The following is a 15,694-nucleotide window of genomic DNA, read 5'->3' on the forward strand; positions in this document are numbered from 1 at the left end:
TTCAGTCACCAGGGCCCTCATAAACCCTTGGGGCTCCCCTTCTCACAGTTTTCAGTCTGTGGCCCTGTTTAAATGTGACAGGGCCCCTAAGGGGGCCATATGGCCCCTGTTTAGAATGGCTGCCTTAGGCAATAATGAGTTTCAATGTGCTTGATCTTGGTTTGATAGTGTCTGAAATTATTGTTGACCTCATAAGATACCCTCATATGAATGGGGTATGATGCTCAACTCATCAAACACTAGTTCCAATGTGCCATAGTGAGAAATTGTAATGACCTCCTCAGGAGACAGACACGAGCTGCAACTGATAGGGTTTCCTTTGTTGTCCAGTACTTCCCGGGAGTCGAAAAACTACACACTATTCTTCGCAATATGCAACTTATTATAGATGGGGATGAGCACCTAACCAGGAACTTCCCCACGCCTCCACTTCTCGCCCTTAAACAACCACCAAACCTCAAAAAGATCCTTGTTCGCAGCAAGCTGCAAGACGTGTTAGAGTGTCGACACAGATACCACCACTACACGTGGAGACACAACCCACCATGTACTCAGCAAGTACACAATGTTGTCTATCTCATACGCTGCAGGCAAGGATGCCCTGAGACATGGCACATTGGCGATACTGAGCAGAGGCTGTGGCACCAGATGAATGGGCACCACACAACAATCAGCAGCCAGGAGTGTTCCCTCTCAGTCGGGGAACACTTCAGCGGTTCGGGACATTCAACCGTGGACCTTCAGGTGACCATCTTCAAAGGTGGACTGCGGGACAGGCAACAACACAAAGTGGCCGAGCAGAGGCCGATAGCCAAGCTCAGTACCTATTGGAATGGCCTCAACCTGGGACCTTGGGTTCATGTCGCAACACAGATGACCCCACTGCACTAAACATTCTCACATAGACAAACACACACGCACACACACACACAGATCCTGTCTCATACACAAGCTCTCTCTCATACACTCACACATACACCCCTCCACCTCACCCACACACACACCCTCTTGCAGACTGATACACATTACACTCACACACATACACACACCCTCTCACAGACACTCACACCCCCAAACACACACTCACGTGAAGACATTCACTCAGTCTCCCCTGGACACACACATATATAAGTTTGTGGGATGAATTTGTACTTGCAGAATTACATCTTATTTTGCTCAAAACCTGCATAAATCCATGTAAAATTCTGTAAATCCCACTTTAGAAATAGAATCAGTCTGACCTAACAATGGGACACAGACACACTATAACTTCACACCTTCAATGCATTATCTGAGCTGAGATGGCACCTATTGTTAAAAGCTATTTTGAGAATGTAACTTTAAAAAAGTTCTGGGATTTACACAATAAGGATTCAAAACATGATCACTCTAAAAGATGAAAGACTCAAGCTAAATTTGTTTAATATTTCGATGACACTGCTATCCTGTTGCTATAAATTCTGTGTTGTATGATTCTGCTCCACAACCACCTAACCAACAGTGGCCTAAGCCTTTATTCCTGATGAAGGGCTTTTCGATTTCGAAGCTACTTGGATGCTGCCTGAACTGCTGTGCTCTTCCAGCACCACTAATCCAGAATTTGGTTTCCAGCATCTGCAGTCATTGTTTTTACCTCAATGTCCTGTACAGCCTCAACATGACCTCCCAACTCCTGTACTAAATACTCTGACCAATAAAGGAAAGCATACCAAACGCCTTTTCCACTCTCACTATCTACCTGTGACTCCACTTTCAAGGAGCTATGAACCTGCACTCCAAGGTCTCTTTGTTCAGCAACACTCCATAAGACCTTACCATTAAGTGAATAAGTCCTGCGAAGATTTGCTTTCCCAAAATGCAGCACCTCGCATTTATCTGAATTAAACTCCATCTGCCACTTCTCAGCCCATAGGCCCATCTGATCAAAATCCTGTTGTAATCTGAGGTAACCTTCTTCACTGTCATTACACCTCCAATTTTGGTGTCATCTGCAAACTTACTAACTATACCTCTTATGCTCACATCCAAATCATTTATATAAATGACAAAAAGTAGAATACCCAGCACTGATCCTTGTGGCACTCCACTGGTCACAGGCCTCCAGTCTGAAAAACAACACTCCACCACCACTGCCTTTGAGCCAGTCCTGTATCTAAATGGCTAGTTCTCCCTGTATTCCGTGAGATCTAACCTTACTAACCAGTCTCCCCTGGGGAACCTTGTCAAACGCTTTACTGAAATCCATGTAGATCACATCTACTGCTCTGCCTTCATCAATCCTCTTTGTTATTTCTTCAAAAAACTCAATCAAGTTTGTGAGACATGATTTCCCACACACAAAGCCATGTTGACTATCCTTAATCAGTCCTTGCCTTTCCAAATACATGTACATCCTGTCCCTCAGGATTCCCTCCAACAACTTGCCCACCACCGACGTCAGGCTCACTGGTCTATAGTTCCCTGGCTGTCCTTACCACCCTTCTTAAACAGTGGCACCACGTTAGCCAACCTCCAGTCTTCCGGCGCCTCACCTGTGACTTGATGATACAAATATCTCAGTAAGAGGCCCAGCAATCACTTCCCTAGCTTCCCACAGAGTTCTAGGGTACACCTGATCAGGTCCTGGGGATGTAGCCACCTTTATGCGTTTCAAGATATCTAGCACTTCCTCCTCTATAATATGGACATTTTTCAAGTGGGTGGCACGGTGGCAGTGGGTGGCACAGTGGTTAGCACTACTGCCTCACAGCGCCAGAGACCCAGATTCAATTCCCGCCTCAGGCAACTCTCTATGTGGAGTTTGCACATTCTCCCCGTGTCTGTGTGGGTTTCCTCCGGGTGCTCTGGTTTCTTCCCACAATCCAAAAAAAATGTGCAGGTTAGGTGAATTGGCTAGGCTAAATTGCCCGTAGTGTTAGGTGAAGGGGTAAATATAGGGGAATTGGTCTGGGTGGGTTGCGCTTCAGCAGGTTGGTGTGGACTTGTTGGGCTGAAGGGCCTGTTTCCACACTGTAAGTAATTTCATCTTATCTAAAAAAGGTGTCACTATCTACTTCCCTACATTCTATATCTTCCATATCCTTTTCCACAGTAAATATTGCTGCAAAATACTCATTTAACCCTCTCCTGCGGCCCCACACAAAGGCTGCCTTTGAGGGGCCCTATTCTCTCCCTAGTTACTCTTTTTTCCTTAATGTAATTGTAAAAAGACTTTGGATTAACCCTAATTCTTTTTGCCAAAGCTATCTTATGTCCCCTTTTTGCCCTCCTGATTTCCCTCTTAAGTATACTCCAACTGCCTTTATACTCTTCTAAGGATTCACTCGATCTATCCTGTTTATAACTGACATATGCTTCCTTCTTTTTCTTAACCAAACCCTCAATTTCTTTCCCTCCCTTATTTCCCAAGAGTTAGGCCACTGTTGGAATATTGCATGCAATTCTGGTCTCCTTCCTATTGGAAAGATGTTGTGAAACTTGAAAGGATCCAGAAAAGATTTACAAGGATGTTGCCTTGTACTTTTTGTCATTTACATAAATGATTTGGATGCGAGCATAAGAGGTACAATCAGTAAGTTTGCAAATGACACCAAAATTGGAGGTGTAGTGGACAGCGAAGTGGGTGACCTCAGATTACAACAGGATCTGGACCAGATGGGCCAATGGACTGAGAAGTGGCAGATGGAATTTAATTCAGATAAATGTGGTGTTGCATTTTGGGAAAGCAAATCTTAGAAGGACTTATACACTTAATGGTAAGGTCCTAGGGAGTGTTGCTGAACAAAGAGACCTTTGAGTGCAGGTTTATAGCTCCTTGAAAGTGGAGTCGCAGGTAGATAGGATAGTGAAGAAGTCATTTGGTATGCTTTCCTTTATTGGTCAGAGTATTGAGTACAGGGGTTGGGAGGTCATGTTGTGGCTGTATAGGACATTAGTTAGGCCACTGTTGGAATATTGCATGCAATTCTGGTCTCCTTCCTATTGGAAAGATGTTGTGAAACTTGAAAGGGTTCAGAAAAGATTTACAAGGATGTTGCCAAGGTTGGAGGATCTGAGCTACAAGGAGAGGCTGAACAGGCTGGGGCTGTTTTCCCTGGAGTGTTGGAGGCTGAGAGGTGACCTTAAAGAGGTTTACAAAATTATGAGGGGCATGGATAGGATAAATAGACAAAGTCTTTTCCCTGGGGTCGGGGTGTCCAGAACTAGAGGGCATAGGTTTAGGGTGAGAGGGGAAAGATATAAAAGAGACCTAAGGGGCAACTTTTTCACGCAGAGGGTGGTACATGTATGGAATGAGCTGCCAGAGGATGTGGTAGAGGCCGGTTCAATTGCAACATTTAAGAAGCATTTGGATGGATATATGAATAGCAAGGTTTTGGAGGGATATGGGCTGGGTGCTGGCAAGTGGGACTAGATTGGGTTGGGATATCTGGTCGGCATGGACGGGTTGGACCGAGGGTCTGTTTCCATTCTGTACATCTCTATGACTCTAAATCCCTGAACATGGCTCTATAGAGTATACAGTAAATACAGTGGAGTATGCCCTCAGATGCCTGGTGTAAGGTGCGAGAACTTCACTTTGCCTGGTGCAGGCGCTGTTTGTGAAGTCACATTGTCACTGCAGGGAAGGCGCTATGTACCTGTACGTAGATACAATCACCCCTCCCAGCCGGAGATAGTGCCATATTTGGAATGGGAACTATGTTTGTTTTCCTGTGCGTCGTAACCCCTCCCAGCCAGCAATGGCGCTAGGGTTTTGGATTTGGAACATGGGTTTGTGCGCATGCGAGAAAGGTGGTGCGTAGTAACACCTCCAAACCGGCGACGGCGCTATTATGCGGAGCCGCAATCGTACACGCGTGTGTGCGGATGATGTTGTAAATCCTCCGAATCCACGATGACGCTACCATTGGGGTTTATAGTAGTGCGTATGCGCGTGGTATGTGGTAGCTCCTCCTAACTGCCAATGGCAGTTGTAACGTGGACGTGTACCAAGTCCTCCTACGTGGCGAGGGCGCTATGGTTGGGAGTTGGGGTGGGAGCTGTGTGCGCGGTGCGATGTGGGAAACGGTAGGTCTGGGCAGGACGGAGTTGAGAACGCGGCCGAGGTGGGGGAGAAAAAAAAACTGAAAACTGACTCAGCTGCGAGGCGAATGATATTTTGACACAACACTATCCGGACAAAAACAGAGAAGTTTGCTATTTCGAAATTTAAGAGCAATCTGCTCGAGCTGAGGAAAATGTCGGAAAACCAGCCCAACAACCCGAACCGGGTGAGAAACAACAATCTGAACCCGAATCCGCTCATCAATGTCCGGGACCGGCTCTTCCACGCACTCTTCTTCAAGATGGCCGTGACATATGCCAGGGTGTTCCCCCCATCCTTTCGCAGAATGTTTGAGTTCTTCGTGCTGCTGAAGGTTAATATTATTGTTTTAGTTTTGGGGGATACCGCTGGAATGGGGATGGGGGAGGCCCCTGGCTCGAGATGAGCATGGGGGTTGCGCAAAGAACTGCGCATGTGCACCCTTCGAGCCCTGTCTTGGGATTGCTACTTCCCTTATTTAATATGTTCCATTGTGTTTAACTTTACGATCACATGCCCGGTAGTGTTTGTAAGGCCAATATGCTTTGGTTGCACAACGATTGCAGGAAGAGGTTTGGGAATGCATTATGTACTCTATACCCTTTAATCTGTTGTCACCCTCTTTACCTTGTGGGTGGCACGGTGGCACAGTGGTTAGCACTGCTGCCTCACAGCGCCAGAGACCTGGGTTCAATTCCTGTCTCCGGTGACTGACTGAGTGGAGTTTGCACGGTGCTCCACAGTCCAAAGATGTGCAGGTCAGGTGAATTGGCCACGCTAAATTGCCCGTAGTGTTAGGTAAGGGGTAAATGTAGGGGTATGGTGTGGATTGCACTTCGGCGGGGTGGTGTGGACTTGTTGGGCCGAAGGGCTTGTTTCCACACTGTAAGTAATCTAATCTAATCTAATCTTCATGTTACCGGATATCAGTAAAGGTTCTTTACCTTCGATTACTTACTTACTACTACGACTTGCAATCCGTTGTCATCAGCCTTCCCGTCAAATGAACCATCCCTCCATTCTTGCGCATAACCAATACTCCCAATTTCTTTTTTGTCTCTAAAGTTCTTAAACATGTCACCTCTCAATTCTTCCTAAAATTCCATGTTTGAATCTCTTCAAATCAGTTTTGAGCCACATGAAGGAAAAATCTCAGACACGCTATGGTGATAAAAAGTAACCAATCTATCCTTTTTTTTTCTGTTATGTAACCTTTATCCTGGTTATCTATACTATTCTTCAATGCATCTCCATTGTTGTCCAGATGGAAGGGAGTGCATTTACCAGGTTTCAATCATATCCATTAAATTCTTTGGCTTGGAAGATAATATGCATTACCTTTTTCCTTGTTTTCCCATGTAGGACTAGGCTGACTACTTGCACCTGTTCTGCCAGTCAGTGTTGTCATGGGTAATGGTCAACATCTGGTATTATTCCTCGAAACCTGCCTTGTCCTCATTTATATGCTACTCCTTGGTGACGTCCAAAATGTAGTATCACTTTCCACGTGTAAGCCAACAGTATCTAACTTTGCCTGACTACTGTGTTTCTCAAACTCTTCATAAAATTATATAGTACAGAAGAGTTCCTTTGTGCGATCGAGTCAAATTAATATGCTACTCACATTTTCCCACACTAGGCTCATGGGCTTGAATTCTGGAGCAGCAGTTCAGGCAGCATCCAATTAGCTTCGAAATCGATGTTTCGGGCAAAATTCCTGATGAAGGGCTTTTGCTCGAAACGTCGATTTCGAAGCTACTTGGATGCTGTCTGAACTGCTGTGCTCTTCCAGCACCACTAATCCAGAATCTGGTTTCCAGCATCTGCAGTCATTGTTTTTACCTCATGGGCTTGAATGTTACATCACTTCAAGTGTTTATTCCAAGTACTTTTTAAAGATTGTGAGGTTACCTCTACCAACTACCCTTTGAGGTAGAGCATTCCAGACACCACCACCCTCTGGGTGAAAAACATTTTCTTCAAATCCTCTCCTACCTCCTGCCTTTCACTTCATAAATGTGCCCCTTGTTCTTGACCCTTCAACTAAAAGGAGTAGTTGCTATTTATCCACCCTGTCCATGACCCTCATAATCTTATACACCTCAAGTCAGGTTCCTCCCAAACTTCTCTGCTCCAAATAAAATCAATCCAACCTTATCCAGCCTGTCTCCATAGCTGAAATACTCTATCTCAGACAACATTATAGTGAACCTCCTCTGCACCCCCTCCAGTGCAATCTGCACACAATATTTCAGCTGTGACCCAACCAAAGTTGTGTACAGCTCCAACATAATCTCCCTGCTGTTATAATGTATGTCTCAATTGAAAGGAAAGCGTCCCAAATGCTGCCTTAATGACCCTATGAATCTGTCTCTCCACTCTTGGATCTGTGGACAGCACTTCAAGATCCCTTTTTTTGAGCTTTCTGTTGTCACTAACACTAAGTTGCCAGACTACTTCTAATATTCAGCACCGTAGATGTATATGCAGAAATATTTCCCATTGAAGTATTGAGAACACTGAAGCAATTGTCTCTGGTGCTAAAACCATCCCTCTCCCTGGCTGTGTTTGAGGCTGAACCATACTGTTTACTAGCTTGGTTTCACATTTGACCCTGAGATGAGCATCAAGCCACATATTTGCATTATCAGTGAGACTCAGATTTGAATGTATTTAATGACCCAGTATCCACTGCCCTTTGGGGGTGGGGAACATTCCAAAAATGAACAATTCTCTTGAGAGAGGAATTATTGAAAATCTGTGTTAAATAGTAGACTCCCTTATTCTGTGGTCCCTGTATTTAGATTCCCCCCCCCCCCCCATTCCCAAGGAAAAAACCCTTCTACAACCTTCATCCTTGTCTTTTATTACCTGTGGATTGACTGTTGTAATGCTCTCTTGGCTGACTGTCTTCATTCTGTCATCCATAAACCTGAGGTCGGTCTGGACTCTGCCTGTGTCCCAACTCACATCAGCTTCTGTACTTCCAAAAGCCCTGTGCTCTCTGACCTACATCAGCTTATATTTAAGCAATGTGTTGATTTTAAAATTCTTTTATCAGTGTTTTCATTTCCCTCTGTGACCTCGCCAGTCTCTGTCTCTGTAATCGCGTCAAGTTCTGCAACCCTCAAAATGTCTGTGCTTCTCTAATTCAGGTCTCTGGAGCATCCCAGATTTTAATTTGCAACATTGGTGGCTATGACCTGCTGCCAATTTCTTAAAACTAGAAATGCCTGTGAAAACCTCCCATTTTCTCTTTCCTACTTTTAGGTGCTCCTCAAACCCCATTTCTTTGAACAAGCTGTCATACTATCCCCCTATATGGCTTGATGTCAATTTGTTTTATAACAATTCTGTGGAGCAGCTTGGGAACCTTTACCTAACAGACACTGCAGGTTGTTATGTGGATGGTTATTGGTCAGGCTGACCATGTTGATTGTTTATTGTATTCAATTAAAAATACTGCAAAATCCAATTACTGTAGATGTGAATTTTAAACGGAAAAAACAATATTTAGATTCTTGAGAAGTAGTTATGGCATTAATTCTGCCAGTTCTGAAGATTTGTTTGGATCTTTAAATTTTTCATTTAGTTATGACAGGTAGTACACAGGATGGAAAGTGAACTATGAATATCACAGAAGTGTAGTGCTAACATAACTTAGTGCTTTATAAATGAGATGATGCAGCAGATTAAGGTGTGCAGCTAATTACAGTTTTTTTAAAAAAGGGATTGACTGCTCTAAGAGAAACAGTGGAAGAAATAGCAGAGTTTGTAGCTATCTTTTTCTCGTCTTCTCTGCTGCTGGTGGAATACTAAATAGAAAGGGATTAGTTTAAAAATGGAGGAAGGGTTAGACTAATTAATTGTATAGACACCCTGTGGTGGGAGAATAGCTAGAAAAATATGCCCCAGTTTTGTTCCTTTCTAAACTTTATGATGGAACTTTAACGAGTTTTGAGAAGATTTGTAGCTCAGGTTGAGGTTCTGGATGTAGATTTGCTCACTGACCTGGAAGGTTCATTTCCAGATGTTTTTTCACCCGACTAGGAAACATCTTCAGTGGGCCTCAGGCAAAGCACTGCTGATGAGTCCTGCTTTCTATTTATATATATATTTTTTATATATATATGTATAATAAATTGAAAGCAGGACTTGGCCTTAGGCAAAGCACTTCTGATAAGTCCTGCTTTCAATTTATTATACATACATACATACGTGTGTGTATGTGTGTATACGCACACACACGCGCACACACACACACGTATGTATATATAATAAATAGAAAGCAGGACTCATCAGCAGTGCTTTGCCTAAGGCCCACTGAAGATGTTACCTAGTAGGGTGACGAAACGTCTTGAAATGAACCTTCCAGCTCAGCAAGCAAATCTACATCCAGATGGAACTTTATTTTAAGAAAAGAATTTTGCCTTTAAGAGCGGACAGATATACCCTTGTTCTGCAGTTGTCTCTCCTTAAACTGCAAAGGATAAAACACAGGTCCTTTAAATTGATGTTCTGATGAAGTTATACAAAGCAGTGATTTGCCTTTTTTCTGAATCTTGGTTATTTATTGACTAATTTTGACAAAATATAAATGTAACCATCCACATGGAAGTATTTCAGTCTAGAGTGGTTAATAATTTATTGCATTCAGACCCTGTTGCGTTTTTGCTAGCCTGCAAGTCAAACTATTTCAATAAGTTAGGAGATTCATTTTCACCTGGTTAGATCATAAGCCGCATGAACAGAATGGGCCATTGAGTCAATGGAGTTTGTATTGTTCAACAAAATCATGGCTGACTTGGTAATCCTTAACCCCAATTTCCTGTTATATCTTCATAACTCTAGATTCCCTTATTTATTAGAAATCTGTCTATCTTGGCTTTGAATATACTTACTGATCCAACCTCAATAGCCCTTTATGGTAAAGAATTTCACAAACTCACTACCCTCTGTCAGGAACCAAAAATCACCAATTTACGTGTACACCGTAAATGGGTGACCACTTACTCTGAGATTATGTCTTCTGGTCTTAGACTACCTCACAGAGGAAACCAACCTCTCAGCATCAACCTGTCAAGCTCCCTAAGAAGCAAATATGTTGCAATAGATCTACTCATAGTCTTTTAAATTCCAATAAGTACAAGCTCATCCCCTCATAATGAAATCCCTCCACATCTGAGATAAACCTGGTGAACCTTCTCTGGACCATCAGATGAGAGGACCAAAATAGTATTTCATTATACAATCTAGCTAGTGCATTGTGTAGATTTAGCAAGACCTTCCTATTTTAATGCTCCATCCCCTTTGAAATAAAAACTAACATTCTATTTGCCACATGTGCTGCAACTTTCTGGTCTTTCTCCATTTAAATAATATTCAACTGTTCTACTCTTTATAACTTAAATTTTTCCCTCAGTATATTCCATCTGCCAAGTTTTTTTCCCATTCACTTAATCTACCTGTAACCCTCTGTAGATTCCAGATGTAGTCTTCACTACCTGCCTTTCTATCTTTGTGTCATTTGCAAACTTAGTGCTTCCATCATCCAAAACATTATATATTGTAAATAGTTGTGGCCCCAGTGCAAATCACTGTGCCATTCCATGAATTATAGTTCGCCATGCTGAAAATGTCCCCTTTATACCAATTCTTTGTCTTCTGTTAAGTTACCCAATTTTCTATCTATGCTAACCATAATACCATGGGCTCTCATGTTAAGTATTTTACCTTAGTGAATGACTTTTGAAATCCAAATATACTGCATCCACTGCTCCCCCAAAGCTAATGAATCTATCGACAAAATGGTGGAAATGGAATTAGAATGGTTAGTTAGTTGTTCTTGACCAGTGCAGACTTGATGGGCCGACTAGCTGTAGACCTCTATGACTATCTATTCTGCTTGTTACCTCCTCAAGAACTGTAATATACCTGTCAGGTTTGATTTACCCCTCATGAAGCTATGTTGAATTTTCTTGATTAGTTTCTGTAATAATCTAGTATCTGAATTTCAACCAGTTCATAGTGGAAGTAGGTCTTTTGTAACAATATTTTGTTACAGAAATAGGTTAGCAATAATACTTGGTTCTTTTTTGCTTGCATCTTGACACATTTCTGGGGTCAGAATATGGGGAGCTGGGCAATAAAAGTGAAAGTTTTGTTACCTCATCCTAATCCTCTTGGTTTTGATGAATGAAGAGAGATGTCTTTTTGGGACAATTATGGAGCTTATCAAAATTTTAGAATTAGAATCCCAACTGTGTGGAAACAGGCCCTTCAGCCCAACAAGTCCACACCAACCCCACCCCCCCCCACCCCCCCCACCCCCGAGAGTATCCCACCCAGACCCATTCCCCTTCATTTACTCCAGACTCATGCACCTAACCTATATATTCCTGAACACTACGGGCAATTTAGCATGGCCTAGTCACCTAACCTGCATATCTTTGAATTGTGGGAGACACCCAATAGAATGTGCAAATTCCATACAGTCACCCAAGGCTGGAATCGAAACCAGGTCCCTGGTGTTGAGGCAGCAATGCTAGCCACTGAGCCACCGTGCCGCATTAAATTCAATTTAATGTGAATTGTGATTAAGTCCTATATTCTGGCTTCTTGTTTGCCACCTCCCATTTTAAAATTTACTAACTTTTGTTATGTTTAGTTTCGTACATGGTTTTAATTTCACCTCCCCTCTGTTTCACTTACTGATTTGGGTCATTGTTTCTTACTGAACCTTACTGAAAAATTTGAGGCAATTTTTATACTCAAGATTTCTGTTACATTTATTATATCATCAATGGTCAATATGAAACAGGCCTAAATTTGAGTATGATTAGTTTAATTCAGTAGTGATATACAATGTGTGCAAGTTATCCTTTATGGTACAGTAGCGCATTTCATTTGAAATAATCCAATACTTAAGCATGTTGAAACTTTTTCTGCCTCTGTAACTGGAAGGAGTAACTGCCTTTCCTTCATTTCGTAGGTTGATTAAATATCCTAACAGGATTGGTGTGGACTAATTGGGGCAAAGGGCCTGTCTCCACAATGTAGGGATTCTATGATTCTGAGCACTTTGACATGTGTGAAAAATATGCTTATGTGCTTTCTTTGATTCACATAAAGCAAAGGTAAAGGAACAACAAACTATTTGAAGTAACCATGACAGTACTTTGAATAAGACTGGCATGGACTTTGGCTGTACCGACGAACATATGAATTAGGAGCAGGAGTAGGCGCTTGGCTTTTTAAGCCTTCTCCAACATTTAATTGGATCACAGCATATCTGATTATTCCACATTCATTTCTGCCCAATAATTTTTCACCCACTTGTTTATCAAGTAACTTAAAAATATTAAAAGACTCTGCTTCCACTGTCTTTTGAGGAAAAGAGTTCCAAAGGCAGACAAACCTGAGTGAGAAAAATAATTCTCCTAATTTCTGTTTTAAATGGACAACCCTTGTTTTTAAACAGTGACCCCTAGTTCTAGATTCTCCCACAAGCAGAAGCATATTTTCCACATCCACTCTGTCATGCCATCTCAGGATCTTCAATGTTTTGATCAAGTCATCTCTTACTCTGTGAACTCCAGATGTAATCCTAGCCTGTTATCGTAAGACAATCTACCTGTTCTGTAATTGTCCAGTAAACCCAGCTTCCAGTGCATTTGCATCCTTCCTGAAATATGAACAATACTTACGTAGTACTCCAGGTGTGGTCTCACCAATGCCCTGCAATACTGAAGCATAAACTCTTTTGTATTCAATATCCTTCACCAGAAAGGTGGCTAACCTCCAACTTCTCTTGCCCCCACCCATCCCCTACTCAATCAGGGATAGTCTGTGAGGCAGCAGGTTCTAAACACCTTGTTTCACAACCTGAGTTAATACTGTCCATCCCCACCCTCATCTTTCGTTCACCTCCTGTTAGAGGGAAGTTAAATTATGCCCTGTGGATCTATGTTTGCTTAATTGGTGATTCTGTTGTATGATCGTGAGAACTTACTGAGTGTGATATAGCTCATATGGCTGTGAGGGCATTCTGCTGATAGTTTTTATCTCAGTGGAAGACTATGCATGCGTTATTTACTGTATGCGTTATTTCTAATCCTTTTTCTCAGGCCTTAGTTTAACATAGTTCCCTATTAACTGACTAAGCAAAATTATTTAGACTGCTTAAAAAGACAAAAATGAATTAGCAATTTTGATTTGGTACAGCTGGCGATACCCTTTAGAGACGTATTAAATTAATCTGATTTTTAGATTTAAAGAGTTTATTTCTCAATAGCAATTACATTTGCCTCACTTTTTTTCTGAGATGTTTTTGCGGCATTCAATGATGGTTTCATATTCACCATTACTGAAACTAGTGTTTAATTCCAGGTTTTATTTATGAATTGATGTTGTGGGATTTTAGCCCATTAGCCTGGGCCTCTGGTTTACTAGTCCACAGACACTACCACTATGCCAATATGCCCCCTTTTAGCTTAATATTGATAGGAGTGTGCAGCACCAGAAAAGACCATTTTCATTCATCTGACCAGTTTATGTCCAGCAAATATATTCTATAGTATTCACTACTAATATAGAAATGCATGACAAGAAAAGTGACAGACGAATAGAGCATGTGGCACTTTATTTTGTTAATAATCAGGCACAAGGCAAGTATCTTCAGGATAGATCAATTTTCTCCATGCATTTTCTCTCACCCCATGACTTATATTACAGTTAGTTGCTATAATTCCTGTAGCCCCTTAGAAACCAAACTGGAGATTGGATTTCTGAGTGACGTTATAACAGACAGGATGTGTGATTTCCAAATTATATCTTTAGGTACAAGGAGCAAATGTAACAATTTAAACAGCCATGTTTAGCATGAGTGAAGCTCATTATTTCTGTACCTGAGGGATCAGTTTATAAAAGGACGCTGATCTGTCAAATGTTTCTTAAGCATCTGTGCTGACAGGATTTCCTTACTATCTATGCTTAAGTTCAGAATTTATGTGAACATTTTTAAGGACAAATCATTCTCTTTGAAGTATTAGCAGGTGGGTCTCTCAGCTGGAGAATGGACAAGTTCAGTCCTTTGCCTGAAATTTTATGGGATGGGTCCTCAGTGTCTTCTTTCTCAATAACTTGTTAAATTTTTAGAATAACAGAAACATGGAACCAGAAGGCTTGCTGTTCCTTTTTCAGAGAACAGGCTATGACATAGACTTGTGAACTTCGTAGTGACTTCCGTTGTCTATCTGCAATGTAACTTTCTGAGGCTATTTGCATAGACGTTAACTGAGACTAAGGGATCATTTGGTCCAACATGGCTGTCTGCCTGGATTTCCTTATTTAAGATACCTACCTCTCTGACCAAACATTTGATCTTAGCGAGTTTTGAGAAGATTTTAGTTCAGGTTGAGGTTTTGGATGTAGGTTTGCTCGCTGAGCTGCAAGGTTCGTTTCCAGACGTTTCATTACCCTACTAGGTAATATCTTCAGTGGGTTTCAGGCGAAGCAATGCTGAAAATTCCTACTTTCTATTTATATGTTTGGGCTTCTTTGGGTTGGTCTTTGGAAATGACATCACCAACCCAAACATATAAATAGAAAGCAGGAATTTTCAGCATTGCTTCACCCGAAACCCACTGAAGATATTACTTAGTAGGGTAAAGAAACGTCTGAAAATGAACCTTGCAGCTCAGCGAGCAAACCTACATCCAAAACATTTGATCATCTGATCTAATATGACCTTATGTGGGTCATTGTCAAACTTTGTTTTATGATTTTCCTATGAGTCAATTTTGAGGATATTTGTTTGCAATAAGGGCATGACATGAACATGTTGTTTTTCCTTATGACAATTTCCAATCAAGAGTCAATCTTGTGGCTGTACTCTGTTGCCTTCAACATATGAACCTCATTCGCTTCTTAGGAACCAGAATTAAACGTAGTACTCAAGGAATAGTCTGACCTGAGCATTCATCCCTTCCTTTAATTCATATTCTACTATTTTAAGCATCATTCAGTATTCTTTTGACTTCAGTCTGTTGGGTTTGTTTTGTGTTGTGTTTGCTATGTAATTTTGATTTAAGCACCATTTGTGGAATATCGTGATGTATGCTTTCGGACCTATGGACTTTATTTCACCTTTTGAATAGTCGATTTATTCTGATATTGATCTGAAAATCCGCAGTTGTAATTTTTACTTTGCCTTTTTGTTTGAGAATCCAGTTGTGGCATTATCTATAGATTTGAGTAACATGCAATGAATTTTTAAATCCAAGTGATTCATGTATGTTGAAGTCCATAGTTTTCTTAACTAATCCCAACGCCTTGCAATTCAATCACTCATATGTCCACATATGCATACCTACACACCAGCTTCCCCACTGCACTCCTATGCACAATCTCCTTATCCCTTTCAACCATTAGCTATTCATTTCCTCTGTTCTTCACCAAGTTTCTCATCCATTCTCTAGCTATACCTGAATCCCTCTGGTTTTGGGCTCACTTCTACAAATTCCTTTGGAAAATCAATACTGTAATCTATCTCACTGTGGTAGCATGGTCACAAAAGTTAAATAGTTAAAAAGCATGCCGAATTCCCTA

The 15,694-nt window shown here is 41.5% G+C and overlaps 1 protein-coding gene across 3 annotated transcripts in view; it reads left to right on the top strand.

Moving 5' to 3' along the window:
- Positions 1 to 4,974: 4,974 nt before the first annotated feature.
- tmem259 (transmembrane protein 259) overlaps positions 4,975 to 15,694 on the top strand; it is a 55,412-nt gene continuing 44,692 nt past the window's right edge. For 2 of the 3 annotated variants that reach the window (XM_072593917.1, XM_072593916.1), the window contains exon 1: positions 4,975 to 5,420. In XM_072593917.1, the coding sequence (XP_072450018.1) occupies positions 5,241 to 5,420 (180 nt within the window). In that variant the 5' untranslated portion in view covers positions 4,975 to 5,240. The remainder of the gene's footprint in view (positions 5,421 to 15,694) is intronic. The other variant, XM_072593915.1, reaches the window with a different exon arrangement.

The sequence above is a fragment of the Chiloscyllium punctatum genome, chromosome 24, assembly GCF_047496795.1.
Source record: "Chiloscyllium punctatum isolate Juve2018m chromosome 24, sChiPun1.3, whole genome shotgun sequence".
Classification (NCBI taxonomy): Eukaryota; Metazoa; Chordata; class Chondrichthyes; order Orectolobiformes; family Hemiscylliidae; genus Chiloscyllium; species Chiloscyllium punctatum.